The sequence below is a fragment of the Camelus ferus genome, chromosome 1 (assembly GCF_009834535.1).
Source record: "Camelus ferus isolate YT-003-E chromosome 1, BCGSAC_Cfer_1.0, whole genome shotgun sequence".
NCBI lineage: Eukaryota > Metazoa > Chordata > Mammalia > Artiodactyla > Camelidae > Camelus > Camelus ferus.
In genome coordinates, this window is record NC_045696.1 from 57,148,130 (window position 1) to 57,174,003 (window position 25,874).

General features: G+C 34.6%; 1 protein-coding gene and 1 long non-coding RNA gene across 2 annotated transcripts in view; one reads left to right on the forward strand and one right to left on the reverse strand.

The window, feature by feature from the left end:
* Positions 1 to 25,874, forward strand: part of STXBP5L (syntaxin binding protein 5 like) — a 285,098-nt gene that overhangs the window by 254,593 nt on the left and 4,631 nt on the right. Inside the window, 4 exon segments of the mRNA XM_032480092.1 lie at positions 10,298 to 10,468; positions 12,522 to 12,761; positions 22,981 to 23,341; positions 24,897 to 25,062. Of these exon segments, the coding sequence (XP_032335983.1) occupies positions 10,298 to 10,468; positions 12,522 to 12,761; positions 22,981 to 23,341; positions 24,897 to 25,062 (938 nt within the window).
* Positions 4,069 to 18,944, reverse strand: LOC116663750. The gene is made up of 3 exons (XR_004320068.1): positions 18,934 to 18,944; positions 6,926 to 6,935; positions 4,069 to 4,197 (listed from the first exon to the last, which is right to left on the reverse strand). It is a non-coding gene; the product is annotated as an uncharacterized LOC116663750 (long non-coding RNA).

Below are 25,874 nucleotides of genomic sequence, written 5' to 3' on the forward strand. Positions count from 1 at the left end.
GAGATAGAAAATACATCCAAGTACCTACCAAACAGAAATCACAGACCTGAAGAATACAATTACTGCACAGTAAAATTTAACAGAAGGCTTCAACAATAGACTAGATGAAGCAGAAAAAGGATCAATGAACTCTAAGACAGGACAGTGGATTTCATACAGAGAAGAAAAGAATGAAAAAAGAAGATTACTTAAGGGACTTATAGGACAACATTAAGTGGGCCAGGATTCATATTATAGGGATCCCAGATGGAGAAAAGAGAAAGAAAAGGAAGAAACTTATTTGAAGAAATAATGGCTGAAAACGTCCCTAATCTGGGGAAGGAAACACATTTGGATCCAGGAAGCCCAGAAAGTTCAAAATAAGATAAATCTGAAGAGATCTATACCAAGATACATAATTGTCAAAAATTAAAGACAAGGAAAGAATGTTAAAAGCAACAAGAGCAAGATAACATGTTACATACAACGGAATTTCCCATAAGACCATAATGTGTAGACCATAATGGAGTCGCATGATAAATTCAAAGTGCTGACAGAAAAAAAAAAATGCCAACCAAGAAACCTCTACCTGGCAAATTTGTCCTTCAGAACTGAAGTAGAGGTAAAGAATCTTCCAGACAAGTGAAAGCAGAAAGAGTTCTTCACCACTAGACCAGCCTACAAATATTATTAAAGGTATTTCTTTAATTTGAAGCAAAAGAGTGTTAATTAGTAACAGGAAAACATATAAAAGTATAAACCCCACTGGTAAAGGTAAATATATAGTAACATTAAGAATAATTTAATGCTGTAATGGAGGTAGGTTGATCACTAAAAAATCTAGTATGAAGGCTAAAAGACAAAAATAGTAAAAATAACTATAGCTAAAATAATTTATTAGTGGATACACAAGATAAAAAGATGTAAATTGTGGCATCAAAACACAAATTTGGGAGGGAGGGTAAAAATGTACAGTTTTAGAATGCATTTGAACTTAAGTTGTTATGGACTTAAAATAGACTGTTATAAATATGTTTCTATACCTAGAACTAATATAGTCATCCCTTGGTATCCAAGGGGGATTAGTTCTAGGACTCCCTGCAGTTACCAAAATCTGCAGATGCCCAAGTCCTTTATATAAAATGGCATAGTACAGTCAGCCCTCTGTATCTGAGGGTTCTATGGTTGGTTGAATCCATGGATACAGAGGTACAATGTTCTATGTCAAAGAAATACATCAAGTTTGAAGCAACTGAAATAAATAACTAATGTTTTATATAAGCCTCATGGTAGCCACAAAACAAAAACCTATACTAGATAACATTAAAGAGAAAGGAATCTAAGCACACCACTACAGAAAAGCATCCAATCACAATGGAAGAGAACAAAAGAAGAAAGGAACAAAGCAATTGTAAAACAGCCAGAAAACAATTAACAAAGTGGCAATAAGTACATACCTATCAATAGTAAGTCTAAATATAAATGGACTAAACTATTCAATCAAAAGACAAAAAGTGGCTGAATGGAGTTAAAAAAAAACAAGATACAGGTATATGCTGCCTACAAGAGACTCACTTTCGTTTTAAATACACATAAGATAGAGACTAAAGGGGTGGAAAAAGATATTTCATTTCATGCAAATGGTAAACAAAAGAAAGCTAGGTGGCTATACTTGTGACAAATAAAAAAGACTTTAAATCAAGGATTATCACAAGAGACAGAGAAGGTCATTAAATAATGGTAAAGGGGTCAATTCAACAAGAGGATATATTTCTAAATATCTAGGCACCCAACTTAGGAGCACTTAAATATATAAAGCAAATATTAGCAGACATAAAGAGAGAAATAAACAATACAAATAGTAGGAAAATATCCCACTTTCATCAATGGACAGTTCATCAGACAAAAAAAAAAATCAATAAAGCAACATGGGATTTAAATGACACATTAGACCAGATGAACATAACTGACATTTACAAAACATTCCATCCAAAAGAAAAAGAATACATAGTCTTTTCAAGCACATTGGGAACATTTGCCAGAATAAATTGTATCTTAGGCCACAAAAGGAGTCTTAATAAATGTTAAGAAGATTGAAATCATATCAAGTCCTTTTTCTGACCACAGTGTTATGAAATTAGAAATCAATTGCAAGAAGAAAACTGGAAAATTCATAAGTATACAGAGATTAAACAACATGCTTCTGAACAACCAGTGTGTCAAAGAAGAAATCAAATGAAAAAATTAAATCTTGACACAAGTGAAAATGGAAATACAACACACCAAAACTTATGGTATGCAGCAAAATCATTTCTAAGAGGGAAGTTCATAGTGATAAATACCTACATTAAGAAACAAGAAAATTTCAAACGATCCAACTTTATACCTCAAGAACTAGAAAAAGGGCAAATGAAGCCCAAAATTAGTAGAAGGAAATAAAGATCAGAGCAGAAATAAATAAAATAGAGACTAAAACAACAGTAGGAAAGATCAATGAAAGAGCTGGTTTTTTGAAAAGACAAAATATACAAACCTTAGCCAGTTTCACCAAAGAAGATATAAGCCTAAAATAAATAAAATCAGAAAGAGGAGACATTACAAGTGATACCACAAAAATAAAAGAGATTGTAAGATCCTACTATGAACAACTGCATGCCAATAAATTGGAGAACCTAGAAGAAATGGATACATTCTTTAAAAATACAACCTGTCAGGACCAAATCATGAATAGAAAATCTGAATAGACCAATTACTAATAAAGATATTAAATTAGTAATCAAAAACCTAACAAAAGTCCAGAACCAGATGGCTTCACTGGTGAATTCTACCAAACATTTAAAGAAGAATTATTAACAACACTTCTCAACTTCTTCCAAAAAAATAGAGGATGGAACACTTCAAACTCATTTTACAAGGCCAAGATTACCTGGATACCAAAGCCAGAAAAGGACACTATAAGTGATGAAAATAGCAGGCCAATATCTCTGATGAACATACATACAAAGTCTTCAAATATTATCAAAAGTCAACAATACTTCAAGAAGATCTTATGATCAAGTAGGATTTATTCCACAGATGAAAGGATGGTTCAGCATCTGTAATTAATGCAATATATAGTAACAAAAAGGAAGAATAAAATGATATAATCTTCTCAATAGATGCAGGAAAAGCATTTGATAAAATTCAGTATCTATTTTTAATAAAAATTCACAACAAAGTGGGCATAGAGGGAATGTGCCTCAACATAATAAAGACCATATATGACAAGGCCACAACATACTCAGCCATGAAGAACTGAAAGCTTTTCCTCTAAGTTCAGGAACAAGACAACTATGCCCATTCTCACCACTTTCATTCAACAGTGTACTGGAAGTTCTAGCTAGAACAATAAGGCAAAAATAAATTAAGGGCATCTGAGTCAGAATGGAAGAAATAAAATTTTACTTTCAGATGACATAATATTTATAGAAAATCCTAAATACTCCACCAAAAACTGGTAGAACTAATCAACAAATATAGCAAAACTCCAAGATAGAAAATCAATATACTAATCAACTGCATTTCTATGCATCAACAACAAACTATCAGAGAAATTAAGAAAACAATCCCATTTACAATCACATTAAAGAATAAAATACCTAAGAATAGATTTCAACCAGAGTTGAAATAGCTGTACATTGAAAATTATGACGTTAATGAAAGAAATTAAATAAGACACAAATAAATGGAAAGATATTCCATGCTCATGAATTGGAAGAATTAGTATTTCTTTAATGTTGGTACTGGGTATTGAACCCAAGACCTCATGCATGCAAATCACGTGCTCGACAACTGAGCTACACCCACTCCCCACCCCCAATACTGTAAAAATGTTCATACAACCCAAAGCACTATACAGATTTAATGCAATACTCTATCAAAATCCCAGTGGTATTTTTTTTATAGAAATAGAACAAACAATCTTAAAATTTGAATGGAACCACAGAAGACCCCAAATAGCCAAAGTAATCTTGAGAAAGAAGAACAAAACTACAGCCATCACACTCCCTGACTTCAGACTATACTGCAATGGTACAGTAATCAAAACAGTATGATATTGGCACAAAAAGACACACACAGATCAATGGAACAGAAGAGAGCCCAGAAATAAACTCATGCATGTATGGTCAATTAACTTACAACAAAGAAGCTAAGAATATACAATAGGGAAAGCATCTTCTCTGATAAATAGTTCTGGGAAAACTTGACAGCAACATGCAAAGGAATGAAACTTGTAGGGAGTGAAACATTCAGTGCTAGAGTGTATGCTTAGCATGCACAAGGTCCTGGGTTCAATCTCCAATACCATCATTAAAAAAAAAAGAGAATATGATGTAAAATAGTGGTTAAGTTTTAAAGAGAAATGACTCAAATGGATTAAAGACTTGAATGTATGACCTGAAACCATAAAGCAGAAGAAAACATAGGCAATATGCTCTTTGACATCAGTCTTAGCAATATTTTTTTGGATTTCACAACAAAAGCAAAAATAGACTTCATCAAGCTAAAAAGCTTCTGCACAACAAATGAAACCATCAGCAAATGAAAAGGCAACCTACAGAATGGGAGAAAATATTTGCAAATCATCTGATAAGGGATTAATATCCAAACTATATAAAGAGGTCATAAAACTCAATAGCAAAACTCAAAAAATCTGATTTTAAAATGGGCAGAGGAACTGAACACTTTTCCGAAGTCAAGATGGAAATGGCCAAGAAGTTCATGAAAAAGTGCTCAACATCACTTACCTTTAGGGAAATGCAAATCAAAACCACAATGAGATATCATCTCACACATGTTGGAATAGTTATTATCAAGAAGATGAGATAACCAGTATTTATGAGGATGTGGAGGGAAAAACTCTTGTGCATTACTGGTGCACAAATTAGTCCAGTGACTTTGAAAAACAATACAGAGTTTCCTCAAAAAATGAAAAATAGAACTACCACATGACCCAGCAATTCCACTTCTGGGTATATATGATATTAAGATATATCTGCACTCCCATGTTTATTTCATCATTATTCACAATAGCCAAGATATGGAAACAACCTAAGTGTCCATCAACAGATGTATGGATAAAGATGTCACACATACACACACACACAGAATGTTATTCAGTCATGAAAAGGGTAGAAACTGTACCATTGGTAACAACATGGATGACCTTGAGGGCATTATGTGAAGTGAAACAAGCCAGATAGAAAAAAACAAATGCTGCATGGTATCACTTATATGTTGACTCTTAAAAAAAAGAAAAAGTCAAACTCATAGAGAGTAAAATAGTGGTTGCCAGGGGCTGATGAGAGGGAAAAATAGGGCAAGATGTGTAAAAGGGTACAAACTTTCAACTATAAGATGAGTAAGTTCTGAGGATCTAATGTAAAACATTGTGATTATCATGGCAAGGCTGTAATGTATAATGGAAATTTGCTAATAGAGTAGAACTAAGTGTCTGCACCAAAAAAAAAAAAAAATATGTGAGGAGGTATGTGAGGAGATGGGTGTGTTAACTAGATTGTGTTAAGTCCTTCCTAGTGTATATGTATATCAAATCAATGTATACTTTAAATATCTGATAATTTTATATGTCAGTTATACCTAAAGCTAAAATTTTAAAAATAAGTCAATTGCTCTCCCAAGTTAAAACATTTTGCTCATCAGTGACAAAGCCTAAGGCAGCATTTCAGTAAAAGATCATTTTCTGAAAGACTGTAAATTTCAGCCCCAAAAGTTTTTAAACATTCAGTTAAATAAATGCAATAGAAATTAAACTTGAAAAAAAAAAGGGAAATTATTAGTAAACAGGAAGAAGCCCTTTGAAACCTTGGATTTCAGAGAATAAACATTCAGCTGAGTATAAACATGAAATTGTTCAAAGCATTTTAGCTTTGACAATGAAATCATAGCCATGAAAAATTTACTGCAGAAGAATCCAATTAAAACTGGGAATAAAAATTAAGCTGACTTCAAGGAGAGGACTGTGATTTAGTCCCTTTGGGCCTTCAGCTTAAAATTCTTCAGAAAAAAGTCCTAAAAATGTAAGAGCTTAAACACCTCAGAAGTGTCAGCAAAAAATTAGAGAAAAATGATATAACTTATTACTTTTTTGACAGTTAAAAAAAAAAAAAAACACTGACATAAAGACAAAACTCATGTAAACCTCAGTTTTAGTGAGTATGATGGCAGAGATACCCTGCTATACCAGGTCACCAGTCACACAGCTCCTAGCATGTTGTCCCCAGCGTCATCAATGCTGAGCCACTGACAGCCATGTCCTAACTGAAACAGAACTTCACTCCAGTGTGGTTGTGCACTGTTTTTGGCTGCAAAGCTTTTGAGTATACCTCACAGGTTCTCCCTGAGATTGTAAGCTGCCTAATATCCTTTAGTAAATTATTTTCCTACTTAAATTGATCAAGCAAACAATAACATTAAGTCAATTAACAAAATCAAGTTCTCAAACCAGAGTTATATAACTAATGATTAAGAAGGGAGGGAGGGAAAGAAGAGTTACCTCAACTATAAAAGCAAGCAAAGGTTAAGTACTGTAGGTTTTCAAACATTTTAACCAACTGTTCGATTTGGCTCTATTTTATATAGTTAAATGCAAATTTATTTATTTTCATGAAGTTTAAATTCAATGCTTATTTTGATTTAGTATTATGTTCAACATTTATTTCACCATAGAATCACCCTCTGTGGCATAGGCATAATACTAATATTCATTGTCTAGGAATTGTATGGCATATTAGCTTAACAAGACTAGTTTACCAAGTATTAAATTAAATCTTCATTTACATACTTCTGTAATGCTTGGGCAAGGACTATGTTAAAATAATTTCAATGGGAGGCAATAAGCCATTTTTCAGTAAATCACTCTTGTACCTTACTCTATACAATACACTAAAATAAATCTTGACTTAAAGATACAAGAGAAATCAGCTAATTTAAAGAAATTTGTAATTTGGGGGGGATCGTCTGTAAAATAAAGAATAACAATTTCCCATTTGCTTTAATCTGCTTATTGTTACAAGGGTGAACTTTTTTAGAATGTTAAATTTTCTCTAAATGGCATAGAGCACTACAGCTGGGCTAAAACATCACTGTAATCAGGGAGCAGTTGTAGGAAACAGAAACCATTCTAGTTCTATTATGTGGAAAGTGATTCAATACAAGAAACTAGATGCACATCAAGTCATTGAAAGGTTGGAGACGTAAACTCTAAATTTAGACTACAGGTATGACTCTCAGAATATGGTCATCAAACAGATTCACTGTGGAAGGAGACACCTTTGCTACTGTTAGAAACAAAATCAGAAGACTACTGTCAATCAATTATTGAGCTGAAGAGCATATTGTTATAATACAATATAATATATACACACACACATACACACACACTACAGCTGCCTCTTGACATACAAAAAACTTGAGACTGGACACTGGAATGAAAGTAAAATCTCCATTGCAATAACACCAAAGCAGCAGAAATACTGCTCCCATTCATTTTCAAAATCACTTGCCAGACTTTTTGAAGCCCTAAGCCACTATGTAAAAAGGCCACCATGCTGTGAGGAAGGCCAAGACTCCAAAAGAAGTCATTGACTTTCCAAAATGAGCTCAAACTTTGCGTCATTCTAGCCCAGACACGTGAGTAAAGAAGCCTGCAAAGGATTCCAAGCCCTAGGTATTCAAGCATTCCCAGCTGATACCCCAGACCTTATGGATGTAATATCCCCACCTTGCCTTAGTCTAAGTCCTTGCCCACAGAATCTGTAAGTATAATAAAATGGTAGTTATTTTACATTATTAACATTTGGAGCAGTTTTGTACAACAAGAGTGAACCAAAACACATAATATAGATATTTTATAAGTTTTAACAAGCATTTCAGAAACATTTTTAAAGATTTTAATACTGTATTATGTGATATTTACCACTCTTTACCTAAAACTTTATGCTTAATTGTAAAGGGTGGGTTGTTTCCAATTTTTATCTATAATAACTAAAACACAGTGAATACTTTTATTAATAGACATTTTTATGTTTCTTTTGTATTTAGAAATTATTATTTCTTTATCATAAATATCCAGAATGACTGTGGCTGGTCTATAACCAAATTTCTTTATATTTTGTATCAGTTCATATCTATCTTGAATATTTACTGCGGTGAAAAAAATTTTCAAGCAAATTCACTTCCAGATACTTTAAAAAAAAATGTTTAACAGAAAGAAATCCTTTAAATAAATCAGTCCTCTTGAAAACAGGAGGATATGGCAAAAAATCTGGGCTGCCCATGTGTGGTAATGTCATTCAGACCTCATGAGTCAAACATGAGAAGCTGGGGAAAATTTGTCCATACAGCAGGGCAGGGAGGGAAAGAACAGCATGTTGAGTATTCTAGTAATTGATACTGCCCATATTATGAGCTCAAATGAAACAATATTCACATGAAAAGCCACCAAAAGGTGGTAATAGATAGGCAGGGACATTGGCTTAGCAAATCCAAAGAGTCCTAACTGAACAAATTGACTTTTCTCAGAGCACTGCCATATACTCTTGTACCTCGTTAAGAGGATGTGACGAGGGCTGCAATCTGCCCCACATTGCTTTGGAAGAGCCCTAGAACAAGGCATCACACCTGCTGAAGGGGTAACTTTTCCTAACTATTGTACCCAGAATGGGGCTTATTTTTGCAGTTTATACCCCCAAAGTCATTTTCATTTTTTACTTCACTGTCCTTGTTAGTGCCAGCTGTTGCCCTCAATGTTCTTCCTATTTGTAAGACTAGATTTGATAGGGAAGCAGAGGTAGAGCTCTTAACTTCTGCTTCCCCATGGCTATCTCATCATGTGATTGTTTCTGCCTTTCTATCTGGGAAATCTAAGATTTCTGAGATCTGTGTTAATATAGAAGATGACTGGTCCCAAAAGGCTTGGATCTCAATGTGCTTCACACGAGCTACTCCTAAACCCTATTAAATGTCTTCAAAATTGCTACTCCTTATCAAATATTTTAGCTGACCTTGTGGCAGTTTTTAAGCATACAGACACTGAGAAAATTTGGATTAGAATCCTGCCTCCATGAGTACTACTTATGTTATGTTAGATAATTTTCTGAACTTTTTTTCTGACCAATTTCCTCATCTGCAAAATCAGGATAATAAAGCACTACCTTGCATAGTTGTTGTGAAGATTAAATGAGTAATGTGTATAAAATGCCTGGCATTTAAGTATTCAATAATTGTTAACTGTCATTTTTAAAAAATAGTAAAACACACTAGTGCATTTAAATGGTGAAACTTAATTCTCATCCTTGCACTTGGTACAAGGGAATCCAGGGAATGTGTAATTTTTTTCAAACTCTTCATTACAGAAAGGCTGTACCAGAGTGGATACTGAGTGCCAGTTCTCTATGTCCAACATGGACATTAAACATGATTCTTCTTCATTTAACTCTGCTATCCTTTGGATGACTAAAGAAGCACATTTAAAAATGCATTCTAAATATTGTAGAACTATGAGATGATATTTCAAATATGTAGCATTAAGAACATTTTAGTGCAGTTATTTCCAAGTTTTTAAATTGTATCAAAACAGAACTAAACTCACAAGTTCTAAATAAATAATACTATTGCCTTATCACATGAGCAGTTTTAATACTCTGGAACAAGAATGGCAATTACTAATTTTTGTTCAGAGTTTACCATTTATCAGTAAGTATTCTGGCATGTGACATATGTTATCACAAAAACTCCATGAGGTAGATAATAGTCCCAGTTTACAGAAGAGGAAACTAAAATGTGAACGTCTTTAATAATTTGTACAACTAGTAAGTAGTAGAACTAGGATTTGAGCCCAGGCAGTCTGGCTGTAGAGTCAATATTCTTAAGTGCCATTCTCAACTTCACGGTAAAATGCTTCCTTTCTGTGTTTTAAACTCTAAGCACTTGAAAATAGGTGTATATTTAAATTATGCCAAATAAAGTCCACTACTATAACTTATTTTGTATTGCCATTAAATGGTAGAATACATAATGGGGACATAGAACAAATTTTGAACTATGTTAACTAGTCAAATTAAATGATGAACTTATATTTAATAACTATGAAAAATTTGGCTAGCTACTGAAATTTTGACTAAATACTGAAATAGTGAGCCATCTTTTTATAGTTTGATAAAAAGGAATTCTCACTTTTCCTTTATAATCTACTCACTTGGATTCATTTATATTAAGATTTAATTATGATATTTATGCTGCCTTTTTCTCCGTACAGATCATGTAAATGGACATTGCACAAGTCCAACTTCTCAGAGTTGCAGTTCTGGAAAACGTCTTTCTAGTGCTGACGTTTCAAAAGTAAATCGCTGGGGTCCGGGAAGACCGCCATTTCGAAAAGCACAGTCAGCTGCTTGCATGGAGATTTCCTTACCAGTCACAACAGAAGGTATGTTAAACATACACATTTAAAATTTGACATTCCATAGTAATGGTAGCTGGACAATAAGGGAATAGTGGTCACATGTAAGAGACTGAAAACTATACTCAACTCTAGACAACAAGTAACTGAGCACCTGGTTGGGCTGTGGCCATGACTCCAGATCCATTTTTCCCAACACCTCTTTCAACTCTAAAACCAGAATGGCTCCATTTATGGGTAGACTCCATGCAAAGTAAGACCTATGCCTTAATTTGTTCTCTACATTCCCAGTTTCTTTCCATCTCAATGTTTAGCATCTTGGTGTCTCTATCTGTAGAGTTATTTAATGTCTTGTAACCTTAATTTCCTCAACCGCCAAGTGAATGTGACCAAGAAAAAGGGGAGATATTAAATTCTATAGTTTGCAGTCTTCATCTTCACATGTTTTAAAGGGAGGATTACTTGCTTATTTATGAAATTAGTGTAGGGTCAGGAGGTAAAGTACAAGAGCCAGAAGGCCAGAAATTAAGAGAGAAAAAAGGACTCCTGTAACTGCTGCTGCTGTCTTGCTGATGAAGAGCTTCAGGAAGAGAGATAGGAAGAAATCATCTTAGGAATGTTAGCTATCTTAATTCTATGCTATAAAATAATTCCCCATTTACCACCTCTCAAAATTTGATAGTAATGATCGTTATTATTCTTCAAATTTTAAAAATAAATTTCTTAGTTTGTTTCCTTACAGTAAATCTGGTCCATGGACAGGCAGATAGTATCTTTCTCACAGCTGTCTATGAGTAGCAACCTTGAATATTGATCAACCATAACCGTGAATGAAAAATTTTTGGAAACTTTAGTTAGGAATGTTGTAATAGAAGCAAAATGTAAAGGTTATTAAAAAAAAAAAGTAGCACTCTTCATCAGTGTATTTAGAGTTGGGAATTTTGAGTTTTAGACATTTCTGCCTTTAACTTGTTGATTCTGGGAAAATCAGTTAACTCTACATCTCTGTCTCCCAATCTGTAAAATACATAGATTATATCCAAGCTCTCTCTTATATCTAAGCTCTCTCTTATACCTAGATTCTATTACAAACAATTATTTTTACAAACTTGCAGAGGAATGGAAGGGGGGAAATTAGGAACACTGTCTTTTACTTTGTAGAAAAAGAATAGTCTGAGGAACTTGTATTTAGTTTTATTGTGTATTGTATATTACCTTTTATAAAAATGAGTCACACTTGAACCTATCAAGAAAGTTGAGTGAAGGCAGTAGAAAGAATATGAGAAACTTGTACTCTGGATATAATCTTCCTAATATCATTTACCTGAGATGTTGAGTTTCTGCTTGTTGGAGTGTGCACATGTGTAAGTGCTGATGAGCAGGAGAATCTGAAACTCCTATTTCCTTTAAGCACACCGAAGCCCTCTCAGATTACCACAGTCGGTGGGGTGTCATTGTTTACAGCTCCTTATTTGGCCCTATGCAAACTTAGCACAGAATCTGGATTCAGGGTAGACAGCTTGTAACTAGTTCAGGGAAATGACATTTGCTCTTTAGTCTTGGTGCTAATATAAATAGTTCCATTTTTACAATTGTAATTGCTCCAAATACAGCAAAATTAGGGGAATGTATTCACCACAGAACATTTGTGACCCTTCAGGTAAGTAGCCACCATGTTGTCGGTAAGTTAGAAATTGTCAAGAAATCATTAGGAATACTTCCAACAATTAAGAGAGGAAGGAAGCTTAATTAAAATAGCACACAGAAATTCTTGTAACCTTGACTATTTAGACTAAACATCTCTTTTCTAAACTAGAGAATTTCAACTAACTTACGAGGTAAGGTACAGAGAAAAACAGTGAACTGGAACTCCTCACGTTCTAGTCCCAGCTCTGCTCTAGTCTCAGTCTCTTCATCTTCAAAATAAGCTGGTGAATTGGATAAGCTGCCTTCCAGATCAGTTAACAAAGAATCAAATTCTACTCCCCTCTCATAATTTTGGTTTTCATGTACTGAGTCTGACTTGACTTGTTCTGGAAATACGCTAAAAACTTAATTTTTGTTCTTTAAATTTCCATAGAAAGTCGAGAAAATTCCTATAATCGTTCTAGAAGCTCTAGCATCTCCAGCATTGACAAAGATTCCAAAGAGGCAATTACAGCACTATACTTCATGGAGTCCTTTGCTCGGAAAAATGACTCTACTATCTCCCCTTGTTTGTTTGTTGGAACTAGTCTGGGAATGGTGTTAATCATATCCCTAAACTTACCTTCAGCAGAGGAACAAAGATTTACAGAGCCAGTCATGGTATTGCCAACTGGTAAGAATTTTTATTTATTCCTTCACTGCTTTTTCAAATTTAGATATGTGGTATTGAAAAACATTTATTTATATTGACCTGGAGCAAAGATTTAAGTATTCTGCATAATAACAACTACTGAGAATTTTATAAATCATATACTGTCCTAACTATTGCAGCTTATCCCTCCTGCAGGGTAAAATAGTCACTCATTTCTGTGGTTGACTCAGCCTAAACAATGCCTTGGAGAATAAGTTCTTGAAAAGCATTGAGAAAAGCCTTAATGCAAAAGTTAAAAATTTTTTTAATGAATTAAAGCTTTTCTCCAAGGTTTCATGCCAGATCAGAACCTGTGAGTGTTTTTACATCATCCTTGAACTCAGGATGGTTAGGCTAGAAGCAGTCTGACTTGAGGTAACTCTAAATTCTTTGGTAATCTTCCCATCTTGTTTCAAAGCCATGCCACACAATTTCTTCCTTTTATTTTTGTGCCTAGAGAATTTGGCCCACGTTATAAGCATTGTTGCTGAAGTACATGCTGTATTCTCTTCCTATTTGAATTATCTTTTTCCTTTTGAAGATGAGATGTGTGATTCCTTCTGTTACTCCTTTGAGTATTTTACAGTTTGTCAATAACTTTTACTGTCTCTCTCTCCTACATATTAAAAAAAACTATCTGAAAAACATTTCTTAAAAAGAATTTTTATAAATATACAGGATAAGGAGTTTTGTTTAAAAATACATGTATGGTAGGTTAGATAGTTGTGTTTAGGTTAGACAGAGTTGTGTTTTTGTTAACTGGTGTGCTAAATTCATATAGGTGGACTGTTATTTATCGTAGGTAGAATAGTCAGCACTCTACTAGTGTGCCAAGTTCAGATAAACCTACTTTGTTTGTGTGTGGCTTAAACAACAGATGTTTATTTTCTCACATTTCTGGAGGCCCAAGATTAAGGTGTCGGCAGGTCTGGTTTCTTCTGGGGCCTCTCCCTGGCTCGTAGTTGGCCATCCTCTCACCTATTCTTACATGACTGTCCCTCTGTATGCATGTACCCCTGGTATCTCCCTGAGTATCGTGATCTCTTCTTCTTAGAAAGATATTTGATAGTTTGATGAGGGCCCTCCCTATTAGCCTCATTTTATCTTAATCACCACTTTAAAGGCTCTGTCTCAGATGTGGTCACATTCTGAGGTACTGGGGTTTAGGCCTTCAAGATTCAAATTTGGAGGGGGGCAGTGTACAAAATCCAGCCCATAAAATGCATTGTATTTTAAACGTTAATCCGTTAGGTTCACTATATACTAGTTGTAAAGCTTGCAATAACCTAGACATGGTAGTGACTGAAATAAATCTCACTAAACCCATATTTCACAAAAGAAAGTATCTTTTACTATATTCCTAATTTTAAGGAAATATGTACAATTCTCTTATACTGGTTGAGAGACAGCCAGATCAGTAAGGTCATTATGAACTTTTAAGTATTAATTTAATCCATTATTTAACTCAATAAATTGTTATACAGATTGAATACCTAATATGTGCCAGGCATTCCTCACAAATTTAAGGTAAAAGTCAAACTTCTACATACACAACTTCACAACTTTCAGTGAAAGACAATTTTCTAAGAGATATTCCAACAAATACGGTTTTATTTTTGAACAAAAATCATGATGTGATATGCCTTTTTTTCCCTCTCAAGTGCTGATGCTTCAATTTTGTAATTGTTAAAAAATCAAAATACAGAGGAAAGTAAATAAAATTCTGCCACAAGAAAATTCCCTTCTTCTCAGTCCCATCTCCCCCTCCACAATTTTGCCTCTAGGAATTTTACTCTCTGAAATTTTCTGAGATTCTAATTTTAAAGTACCTTCATTGAAGTATGACTGGCATACAGAAAGCTGTACATATTTAATGTATACAACTTGATGAGTTTGGAGATAAGTATACATACATGAAACTATGACCACAATCTATGCCATAAACATATGCATCACCTCGAAGAGTTTCCTACCCTCTAATTTTTTGAGACTCATTTTAAATTGCATCTCATTTCTACTTAATGCTTTGTGCTGCCAACTTCAAATTATTCTGAATTGTAATTATCAATTCTGCCACATGAAGTGCCTATCAGTTTTGTTAAAAAAAAAAAAAACTATTTTCATGCCTCATGATCAAACTCAAGATTTAAACTCATAATTAAACTAAAGAATCTCCATAATTAATTCTCTTCAGCCCTGAACTGGTTTTTCCTACTCTCCCATTTCTGTTAATAGTGCCATACTACTACCTAAATAACTTCCATCACATCAGTTTCTTTTCTGATCCCTTTTACTTACTGCCTCCCAACTGGTCTTATTCCAGTATTGTTTTCATTACCTAATTTCTATGCACCATATTCTCTGGTATTTTTCACTTACCCATAGAAGCAATTTCTTGGAAATCAGCAGTCTCTCTAAGCTCAGCCTTACTCTACCTCTCTAATTTCCTGCTACTTCCAAGCACCAGCTCCTCGGTCCAGCCAATCTTATTTCCTCTCTTCCCTTTTCTCTTTTCCACCTGTCAATCTATCATCAGTAAATGTCATATGAACTTTTATGTTTGTTGTCAAAATTTCAGAAAACATGTATCAAGTTTCTTAGGAGCTATATGATTTGGAAAAATTTTCTATAGAATGGCTTTTGCCTCCCACATTTCAAATTTCAAATCTTGTTTGCTCTACATTATCTATATATTTCTAATGTTGACATAATATATAATTTGTAATATGATCGTCAGCTCTGCATTTTCATGTCCGATTTTTGCTGACTTGCATCAGAGCAATAGGAGTTTTCTGGGAGCCATTCCTATACCTTGAAAGCTTGCAGTAACCTAGACATGGTAGTGACTGAAATAAATCTCACTAAGCCCAAGCTAAATGTACCCCCATCTTAATTTCCCCTTGTCCAAATTCCTGAAATGCCTATTCACTACAATGTCACCTAGCTGGAAGAAAATTAGAGTGGAAAGAGAAAGACATTTAACTTGATTGTGGTTAAAGTATTTTAGTCTCACAAATTTAATAAAAAAACATGTGCCTCACTTAAAGAATCTAAAAATAGAAAAAAGAAGACTCTAATGAACTTATCTACAAAACAGAAACAGACTCATAGACATAGAAAACAAACTTATGGTTACCGAGGGGGAAAGGGATGGGAAGGGATAAATTGGGAGTTCGAGATTTGCAAATATTAACTACTATATGTAAAATAGATAAACAAGTTTCCTCTGTATAGCACAAGGAACTATATTCAATATCTTGTAGTAACCCATAATGAGAAAGAATATGAAAACAAATACATGTATGTATATGTATGGCTGAAACATTATGCTGTACACCAGAAACTGACACATTGTAAACTGACTATACTTCAATAAAAAATAAAGGGCTGATAAAGAAAAATTTAAAATGTAAAAGCAATAAAGATTCATGTAAATGGACTTACCTCATATTTTCTCTAAATTTTCCTCCTCTTGTTTCTAAGGATGTGATTTTAACTAATTCAGTTTCTGATTACCTATTACATAAGCTTAGATACTTGTTTTCATGTGTATGTTCTCAACATTAATCCTATGCAAAAGTATACCCAAGATAATCTTCTTGCTTTTTTAATTATTCTGCTTCTTTCAGTATTCTTGTGTTGCCCTTTGCCTGCTGGCAAAAATACCTTCTAGACTTACCCTGTAGTCTAGACTTTTCCCAGGCCACTTCCTATGTCAGAGTTACTTGCCTGCATTTTAATTCCTTTGTAGTCCAGTTCTCTAATGAGGAACAATTAAAGTAATTCATGCAAATATGAAAATGAGTTAATGTGCTATCTCACAGATACAATATGAAACCAGTTAACATGTTTTGTCTGGAAATCACGTTTAGTTAAAATGAGGATACAGTTGTTAATCTTAAGTCTAATACAATGAAACTTCCCATCAAGGTTTAAAGTATTTAGTTAGGGCCTTTCCATGTAAGATGTGTGTAATTCAAACTTTTGTGAAATTTATGCATTATATGTCTTATAAACTGCAGTAAAAACCAGTAAGAATATAACTCAATCAAACATGATTATATTTGACTAGACAAGTATAATCACAGCCTAATATAGAAAACTAAACACACTCTCCACTTACAGGTAGCAGCTCTGTTAGTTGTTTACAGCTGTTATTACTAGTTGAGTGTTTGTAGAAATTATGTTTTCCCCAAAGTAGATATACTGTTACCTGAAACTCCTGAAGATAAAGTATAGAATTTGTCTAAGCCCTTAATAGACACATAGGAATCTATTAGGATTTTTAGGTATTTTTAAATCACTGAATGAAAAAAGCAAAGTACAATTCTGTCTGGGTACTAGACAAAAACAAACGAAATTTCACATACACTTCTGTCATGTGCTATTGACATGAATTCAAGCTTTTGCCAGGATCCCTTTTATGGAGAGATTAAAAATCTATTTCTTTGTGAAAAGCCTATGATCTAGATATACAGTTCTTAATGTAGTAGGATAACCTAGAAGAAATGGATACATCCCTATTAACATACAACTACCGAGGCTGAATTATGAAGAAATAAAAGTCTGAACATACCTGTAACTAATAAGACTCAATCATTAATCAAAAACCTCTCAAAGCCCTACTTCTCTTTTTTTAAAGGAATCTTTTCACATTACTTCATCTTTGTTTTAACAACAAATTCTAATGAATGATACGGTAATTTGTACTAAATTACTAAATCACTAATTTTAGAGTGAAAAAGCACCTAGAGATTATCCATTCAACAGCTATAGTCTGTATCAAAATCACTTGGAGGGTTTGTTTTGTTACAACACACATTAGTGAGCCCAATTTCCAGAGTTTCTCATTCAGTAGGCCTGGGTGGGGTCTGAGAATTTGCTTTTATTTTAACAAGCCACAGGTGATGATAATTGTACAAATGCAATTTTGCATGCTGGGCTGGAATAACCTACAGTTCCACCCTCCTGTGCAGGGAAAATCCCAAACCTTCCCCCTTCTATGTTTCTCCTGTGTGTCTCCTTCATTTTTGCATGACTACCACACTCACAAACACTTCTGACACCAGATATGTGGAGGCGTTGTCCACAAACAAGCAATTCTCTGAGACACCAGCTGGGTGTTCCACAGTTTAACTCAATTCAGACACTGTCTACATGGAGATCATGACAGATCCCACAGGGAAAGGTCTCAGAGAACAAAGACTCCCCCTGCTTCCAGATACCAATCACAAGTCAAGTCAACGTTGTCACCTTTTCTTTTGACCAACCAGTTATAGGCCTGAGGTTCCCACAACTCGCTCCTTGGGTTCAATTAATTTGCTAGAGCAGTTCACAGAACTCAGAAAAATTGTTTACTTACTGTTTACCAGTGTATAACAAAAGAAGATAGATGAACATCCAGATAGAAGAGATGTGTAGGGCAAGATACATAGGAAGAGACGCGGAGCTTCCAGGCCCTCTCCAGGAGTGTAACTCTCCCCACACGCTACCTGCTCAGCAACCCGGAAGTTCTCCAAACTCCTTCCTTTTGGGTTTTTATGGAGGTTTCATTACACAGGTGTAGCTGATTAGTTTATTGGCCGTTGGTGATTGAACTCAATCTCCAACTTCCCGCCTCTCACCAGAGGTGGGGGTGGAGTGGGGCTGAAAGTGCTAACCTTCTAATCACCTGGTTGGTTCCCCTGGCAAGCAGCCCCCATCCTTAGGTGAAGTCCAAAAATCACGTCATTAACATAATGAAAGGTACCTGTGTTGCTCTCATCACTTAGGAAATTCCAAGGGTTTTTCGGAGCTCTGTGCCAGAAATAAGGATAAAGATCAAATATGCATTTATCATAAATTGTAATATCACAGATACATATTCAGCTTAAGCACAATCCTGTTAAACTGAATTCTACCTACTTTATTTGTATACCTGTGTAGCTAAATATGACTGGAGAAAAATATAAAACCAGACTAAACAGTCTCATTTTAAAATAAATCATCAGTAACCTCAAGTGGGTTCCTGTGCTGCTGGATAGTCATACTGTAATTTCCTAGTCCTCTCTCCCATCCCCTTAAACAACAATTAGGTATTTTCTCCACTCTCCTCAGAGCTCCAATACCTCCTCCACTGTTTTCAGTCTTAGCTAATGACCATGTGTCCTTTCACTGAGAAAAGTGAAACAATCAGATAAGAACTTCAACAGCTGCCCCACTACATCTACCAACTTGTGTCTCCATGGTCTCTGTATTCTCTCCTGTTATTATGACTAAACTGTGCAAGCTCCTAACTTAATGAGCATCTCCATTTGTATACTAGATTCTGCCCTTTCACTGACACAAGAAAGTCAATCCAGCAATTTTTCCTGTTTCCTTTGTATAATTGTAGTATTTCTCTTTCTACTAGATAAGCATACAAACATGCTGTTATTTCTCCTACTAAAAGAAAACCCTCCTTGAATCTGTTCTCCTATGATGCCCCATTTCACTTCTTTTTTCTAGTGTAAAATTCCTTGAAATGATTGTGTTATAGTCACTATTTCCAATTTTATTCTCACATTCTCTCGAGTGCATTCTAATCAAAACTTCCCCCACACCAATTAACAAAAACCTCAATATAGGTGATGATTCTCAGGCCACTCCTTACCAGATATAACAGTAGCATAGTGCAGTTTAACCATTATCCTTACCTTAAAACATTTCACTTTTCACTTAGATTCCAGAATACTTTATTTACCTAGTTTTCTTCCTACCTTTATATGCCATTCCTTTTCAGTCCTCTTTGCTAGTCCCTCCACATTTCACTGGACTTAAAACATCGAGATGCCCAAAGACTGACTCCTTGAACCTTTTCTGTTTTCTATTTATAGTCAAGCTCAACAGGAAACCAGCCAGCCTTATGACTTTAAATGCCATTTATAATCTAATGGGTCATGAATTTACATTTATAGTCTGGACCAATCCCCAAATTTCTGACATAGATATCCAGTTATTTGACATCCACTTGGATGTTTAAGAAGTATCTCAAACTTATGTCCAAAACTGAATTCCTAATATTCTTTTCCTTTCTTCCACAATCTTTCCCACATCTATTAATGGAAATTTCATCCTTCCAATTTTCCCAGGTCAAAAGCATTAGAATCATTCTTAACCACTATGCTTCTTTCAGACTCTAAATCTAATTTATTCGCATATTCTGTTGGCTTGACCTTTATAATATATTCAGATTCTGACCATTTCTCACCCCTTCTACTGTTACCACCTGGTTTGAGCAAGCCTTTATCCATTTCTCACCTGGATTATTGTAGTAACATTTTAACTGCTCTCCCTTCTTTCAACCTTGATTCCCTTTAGGATATGCCCAGCAAGAAGAGTGATCCTATTAAAGGAAAGTTAGATTATATCACTCTATTCTCAAAATCCTCCCATCTGATACCAAATAAAAGTCTAAATTTTTATTGTGTCCTACAAGAACTTACATGATCTAGCTCCATATTCTCTCTCTGATCTCATCTCCTGTAAGTCTGCCCTTAACTGCTCTAGAAAGTCAAGATCTGTGAAAAGTTTGAGATTTTACTTTACTTGAAGCAAATAAAGTTAGTTTGCCAGTTTCATGGATGCTGATAGAAGGCATGAGGCTCCTGGGTCAGAGATACAGAATAATCACAGTAGCCAGAATATTTTATGCTGGTTTCCTGAGCCTTAATTCCCACAATATGATGCAAAGAAGCCTCCTCTTCTATATAAATTTGCTTAGGCTGCCTTAACAAATACTAACAACTGTGTGACTTGAACAACCGAAATTTATTTTCTCACACTTCTGAAGACTGGAAATCTCAAATCAATGTACCAGCAGTGTTGGTATTTGGTGAGAGCTCTCTCCTTGAGTTGCAGACAGGTGTCTTCTCACTCTGTGCTCAAGTGGCCTTTCTGCTGCGGGGGTGAGGAGGGAGAGGAATGGAGTAGGGGAGGATGGGGAGAAAGGGGAAGAGAAAGAGGGGAAAAGAGGGAGGGAAAGGGAAGGAGGGGGAGGGAGAAGAAAGTATCTAGCTGTCCTGGTGTCTCTTTTTATAAGGACATCAATTCTATCAGATCAGGGCCCCAACCTTATGACCTCATTTAACCTTAATTGTTTCCTTAAAGGCCGCATCTCCAAATACATCCACACTGGTGGGTTAGGGCTTGAGTGTTTGGATTTGGGGAGGGGAAAAGCAAACATTTAGCCCTAACACCTTCTATTCTATTTAAAATTTAATCACACCCTTTTCCAAGAGTTTCTTTCCTCTTTTCTGCTTTATTTTTTCCTTTCCCTTGGTACTTATTGCTATCTAATATCTCATAGATATATACTTATCATATATATTGTCTGTCTCTATCATAGAAAGTAAGTTCTGTGAAGGTAGGAGTTTTATCTGTTTCATTTACTATTTTATTTCCCTGTGCCTAAAACAAAGCCTAGAACATACAGTAAACCCTCAATAAATACTTGTTGATCAAATGAAGGTTGTAGTATGGCAGGCTGATAATTTGGAAAGCCAGAGTAAGGTTCACTTCTAGCCAGGGAGACCTCTTTCAAGAGGAAAATCCTCATTAATTGTGTAGTGAATTATTTACTGTAGACTGAATTGTTAAGATCTTATTATACAAGCCTTTAAATTTAAGCTACTTTGTAATATCTAAATCCAAAATTGTAGCAGCTTGTAATTTGGACTTGCTTAAGCTTTTTAAGTTAGAAAAGGTTAAAGACAGAGTCATAAGATTAATAATACATTGTTGAGAAAACTTAAACCCTGAATAAAGCTAATGAACAGCATATAATCAGTCTTTTTTTTTTTTTTTAAACCACACATTAGGGAACAGAGCAGCTGTTTGGGCAAGGCAACTGATTGAGAAACAGTAATTTTGATGCTGACAGTTGGTAAGCATCAGGCATAAGTAAAATGACTTCCAAAATATAGATTTCTTGTCTTTTTAACCTACTTTAGGCTATCTCTAAATTGAGGATGCAAAGATATCTACACTTAAAAATTTTTTTCCATGGCACATATTCATGGAAATATGGATGGTTTTAGAAGGATCATTTCTAGATGAATTCTAATTAAATCATTTGTCATAGCTCTTGGCGTTGTTTTTTTTTCTTCTTGGGAGGTTGGGACAGCTGTTCTTTTATACCTTGACCCTCAGCCTAAAGTGCCTAAACCCCTGCTCTCCTGTCCTCATCAGCTACTCTTCCTTGTAAGGCATTTACAGGCTTCTTAGTTTTAAAGTGGACTTAAAAACACAGCTGAGATGTTAAATCATCTAAATATGTTATTTTGAATTTTATAAATTTTAAATACTTTAAACTATAGACAAAGTACTTTCTAAATGCAATGTATTTTTATAACATCCTCCCCAAGTCTTTGACACATGTACACTCTTGAGACATATCAGCCTGGAATAACCCCCTAACTCTCTCTACATGATGTCAAAGGACAAAGGAAAGAAAAGGCTGCTAGAGCACTGCTTAGGGAGAGTCTGGAAATGTCCAAAGTCAATCTATCCCAGTTACTTCCTAAGCTTTACAGTGTCCTATCCTCTGGGACTGGTAATAACCTGGCATGGATATTCAACCTTGGAGAGTGAGTAAACCATTTTTCTGGGTAAAGAGGCACAAGCCTGCCTAAGCACCAAAGGTAGTTTGGGTTTTGCTAATACAGTGAAAATTGCTAGCATGAACTCTCTATGTTGAAATTTCATGAAATATTCTGAGTGTTCATTTTCAAAAGAAGAAATTATCACTTTCTAGTGAATGAATCTCTAAAATAAAGAATCAGATGGCATTATTTTTCAGCTGAAGTTATTCAATAAATTACACATTTATAAATTGCTTTTTAAGAAAGGATTTAAGGAAGACTATATAGTATAATGAAAGAATACTGGATTAAGAATCAGGAAAGTCGAGGTCACATCATCTTTCTGGCTTTTCAGAGGTTTTCTGATTAATATAATGAGAAGATTTGACAAGTTGTTGTCTTCAACTCCTTTTAGACCTTACCTTCTATGATTCCAAGTTACTGCAACTGGTGAACTCACAAATCTACTGATTTATGTATAATACTGCAAAATTATAACACTATAGATATAAATTATCATAATATAAAACATCACCCATAGATGAATAACAGCCGTTTTAGAAAGAATTTCATGTGCCAGTGATATGAAATTGTTTTTATAGGTACATTCCTATCATTGAAAGGAGCTGTCCTAACATTATCCTGTATGGACCGAACTGGAGGATTAATGCAACCGCCATATGAAGTTTGGAGGGATCCAAACAACATCGATGAAAATGAGAAATCCTGGAGAAGGAAACTGGTCATGAACTGCCCCTCTCCATCCCAAGAAATAGGAGATCATCAGTATACAATAATCTGCTCAGAAAAACAAGCCAAAGTCTTCTCGCTGCCTTCCCAGACTTGCCTCTATGTTCATAACATCACCGAGACATCTTTTATACTGCAAGCAGATGTGGTGGTCATGTGTAACAGTGCCTGCTTGGCATGCTTTTGTGCCAATGGGCATATCATGATAATGAGGTACTTGCCTTCTTTACAAATTATCTGGTAATCACAACAGTGCAAACAAGGTACAGTTATGAAAAGTATATGTGTAACGTGCAAGATGTTATTAAGAAGCAAATAGAGATCATTGTTTTACTGTATGAATTATTTTATTGCTCAACAATTGGAGGAGAGTTTGGATTTTTTATTTTATGGGTTTTTAAAATTTTTTTGCTAAAAATGCTTAGCATTGTGAATGAAATATATATGTTGATTGACATCAGGGTATCTAAGGAAAAGAGTGATTCTCCAGTCATTCACACATTCATTCAACATTTATTGAGCATGTTGTCTCCCAGATCCTATACTAGGCACAGGAAATATAAAGATAAATAAACTACAAGAAAAAGAAATAAACTGTTAATTTTACTATGTTTCATAGTCCACACAAGAATTTTCCATACAGAATTAAATTTTATCCTTATTGCCCGTAGGGGGCTCGTGCACAGCAGGGCAGTCGAGTAGTTGTACTGAAGAACGTATGGCCTACAAAGCCTAAAATATTCACTATTTGGCCCTTTAAATAAAGTATGCCAGCCCCTGAGATAGAGTATTCTTTTGGGAAATTTTGGTAAAATGAGAGAGGAAAGACAGGAAAGTAGTTCAAGAGTGAAACTAGATTTTTGAGAGTGTTTTTACTGTTATTTTCTTTAGTAGGGGAGATATAAGTAGATTTGTAAGCCAAGAAGTAGTTAGTAAAGGAGAAAGTTTTTAAAAAATAAAATCAGGCATTTATGGCCTGCTCATTCTCTTACGTATTTCTTGTTGTTTTTACCTGGTTTCTCATTCTCAAACTCTTTTTAGAGATTTCTGAAGGCCATTCCAGTCTTGTTTGAAAATAATGACCTAACTCCTAGACATGCCTTAGTTTAAGAGGGAAAAATAAATGTGTACCTCCCCTAAGCTCATTTAGTCACTGAGAATTTTTCTTTTAAAATTTTTTCTTTTAAATTAAAAGACATTAAAATGTTGTGGCACAATTGAGTTTTTAGCTTGATAGTGATTACTTACCCTATTTTTGTAAAATTGTAGTATGTTTCATTTCTTTAAATGGTGTACCTGAAAATTAATTTCTATTTAAATGAACATGGGCTACATCTACATTTATGAGGGCAATTTCTTGAGAAATGAAAAATGAGTTTAAAAAGCAACAGGAGTGATAGCAATAGGAGAAACCCAGGAGTTCTGCCTTAAAAAGAGACACTGGGCCAAGTATGCAGTCGGCCACTTTCTAGTTGTGGTGTTTCTGCCAAAGATTATAACCATACTGTAGGAAAACCTGTGAAATGATGCAAAAAGTATTCTGAAATTGGTGGCCACCGCACTGAATTCATCCTTCAAGGACACTTGAATATGATTTTCAGTGGAAGTCTAGTTTACCACCATTGAGACTTTAAGAGGATAAAAAGAAACAACCATAAAATAGTGGTGTAAAAATTACTATTTTATGTAAGAATCTATAAAGTTTATACAGAGAAATTAAAAGCTAACAACTTAAATATGAAATGTGGATTTGCTTTTTTCCATTCAGCCTACCTAGTCTTCGCCCAATGTTGGATGTTAATTATTTGCCACTGACAGACATGAGGATAGCACGGACGTTCTGTTTTACCAATGAAGGACAGGCATTATACCTTGTCTCTCCTACTGAAATTCAGCGGTTAACATACAGCCAAGGGATGTGTGATAATCTACAGGTAGGTCAGGCACATTTATGAATAAACACAGGACATGGTTGTAAAAAGAGACAATGAAGGATGTCTAAAAGCTAAAATATTATTGGGCCAGACAATAAATATGCCTAACCTAGAATATTTTGAATATATGTTCATCATTGTGACCAACTTCTAGTGTGGTTCTAGGTATACACAGAAAAAAATAAGAAAAGTGGCATGGGGGGAGGAATGTGAATGTCATATATATCAATAGTTAACTGTTTTGGTTTTTTTAATTTTTTTTTCTTGCCTATGGAGAATCCTCTGAAAGATTATAAAAATCTTCCTCCAGGGTTGGGAATATGTATGTAGACACAACATTTTTGCATACAATTCAGGAAGTTCATGGCCTTTTTTTTTTTTAATCCTAATTGTGATTAAGAGTCATACAAAATAAATATATGTCCTGTAGGTTAGAATTGGGCATTTGTCTTTGATCCTAGTGGTAAGCAGAGTCTAGGAACATAATATATATATAAAAGCCTGTCTAACGTTGGATAAGTAAATGTGGTCACAAAATTTTAAGAGCATCTTAGGGATTTAGTTGGTTCAACATCCTTATTTCACAAATGAGAAAACCAAAATCCATTCCTTATAATATAGCGGTTTAGCATATAAACTCTGAGCTATTTAAGTTGTATTTTGCCTACTTGTGTAACTTTGGGCATTTTATTTAATCTACCTGTGTGTTCTACCTGGAGCGTTGCTGTGAGAATTAAATAAAAATTCATATAAAGCCCTCACAGTGCCTGGAACACATTAAGTTTTAAAAATAATGTTATTCAACAAATACT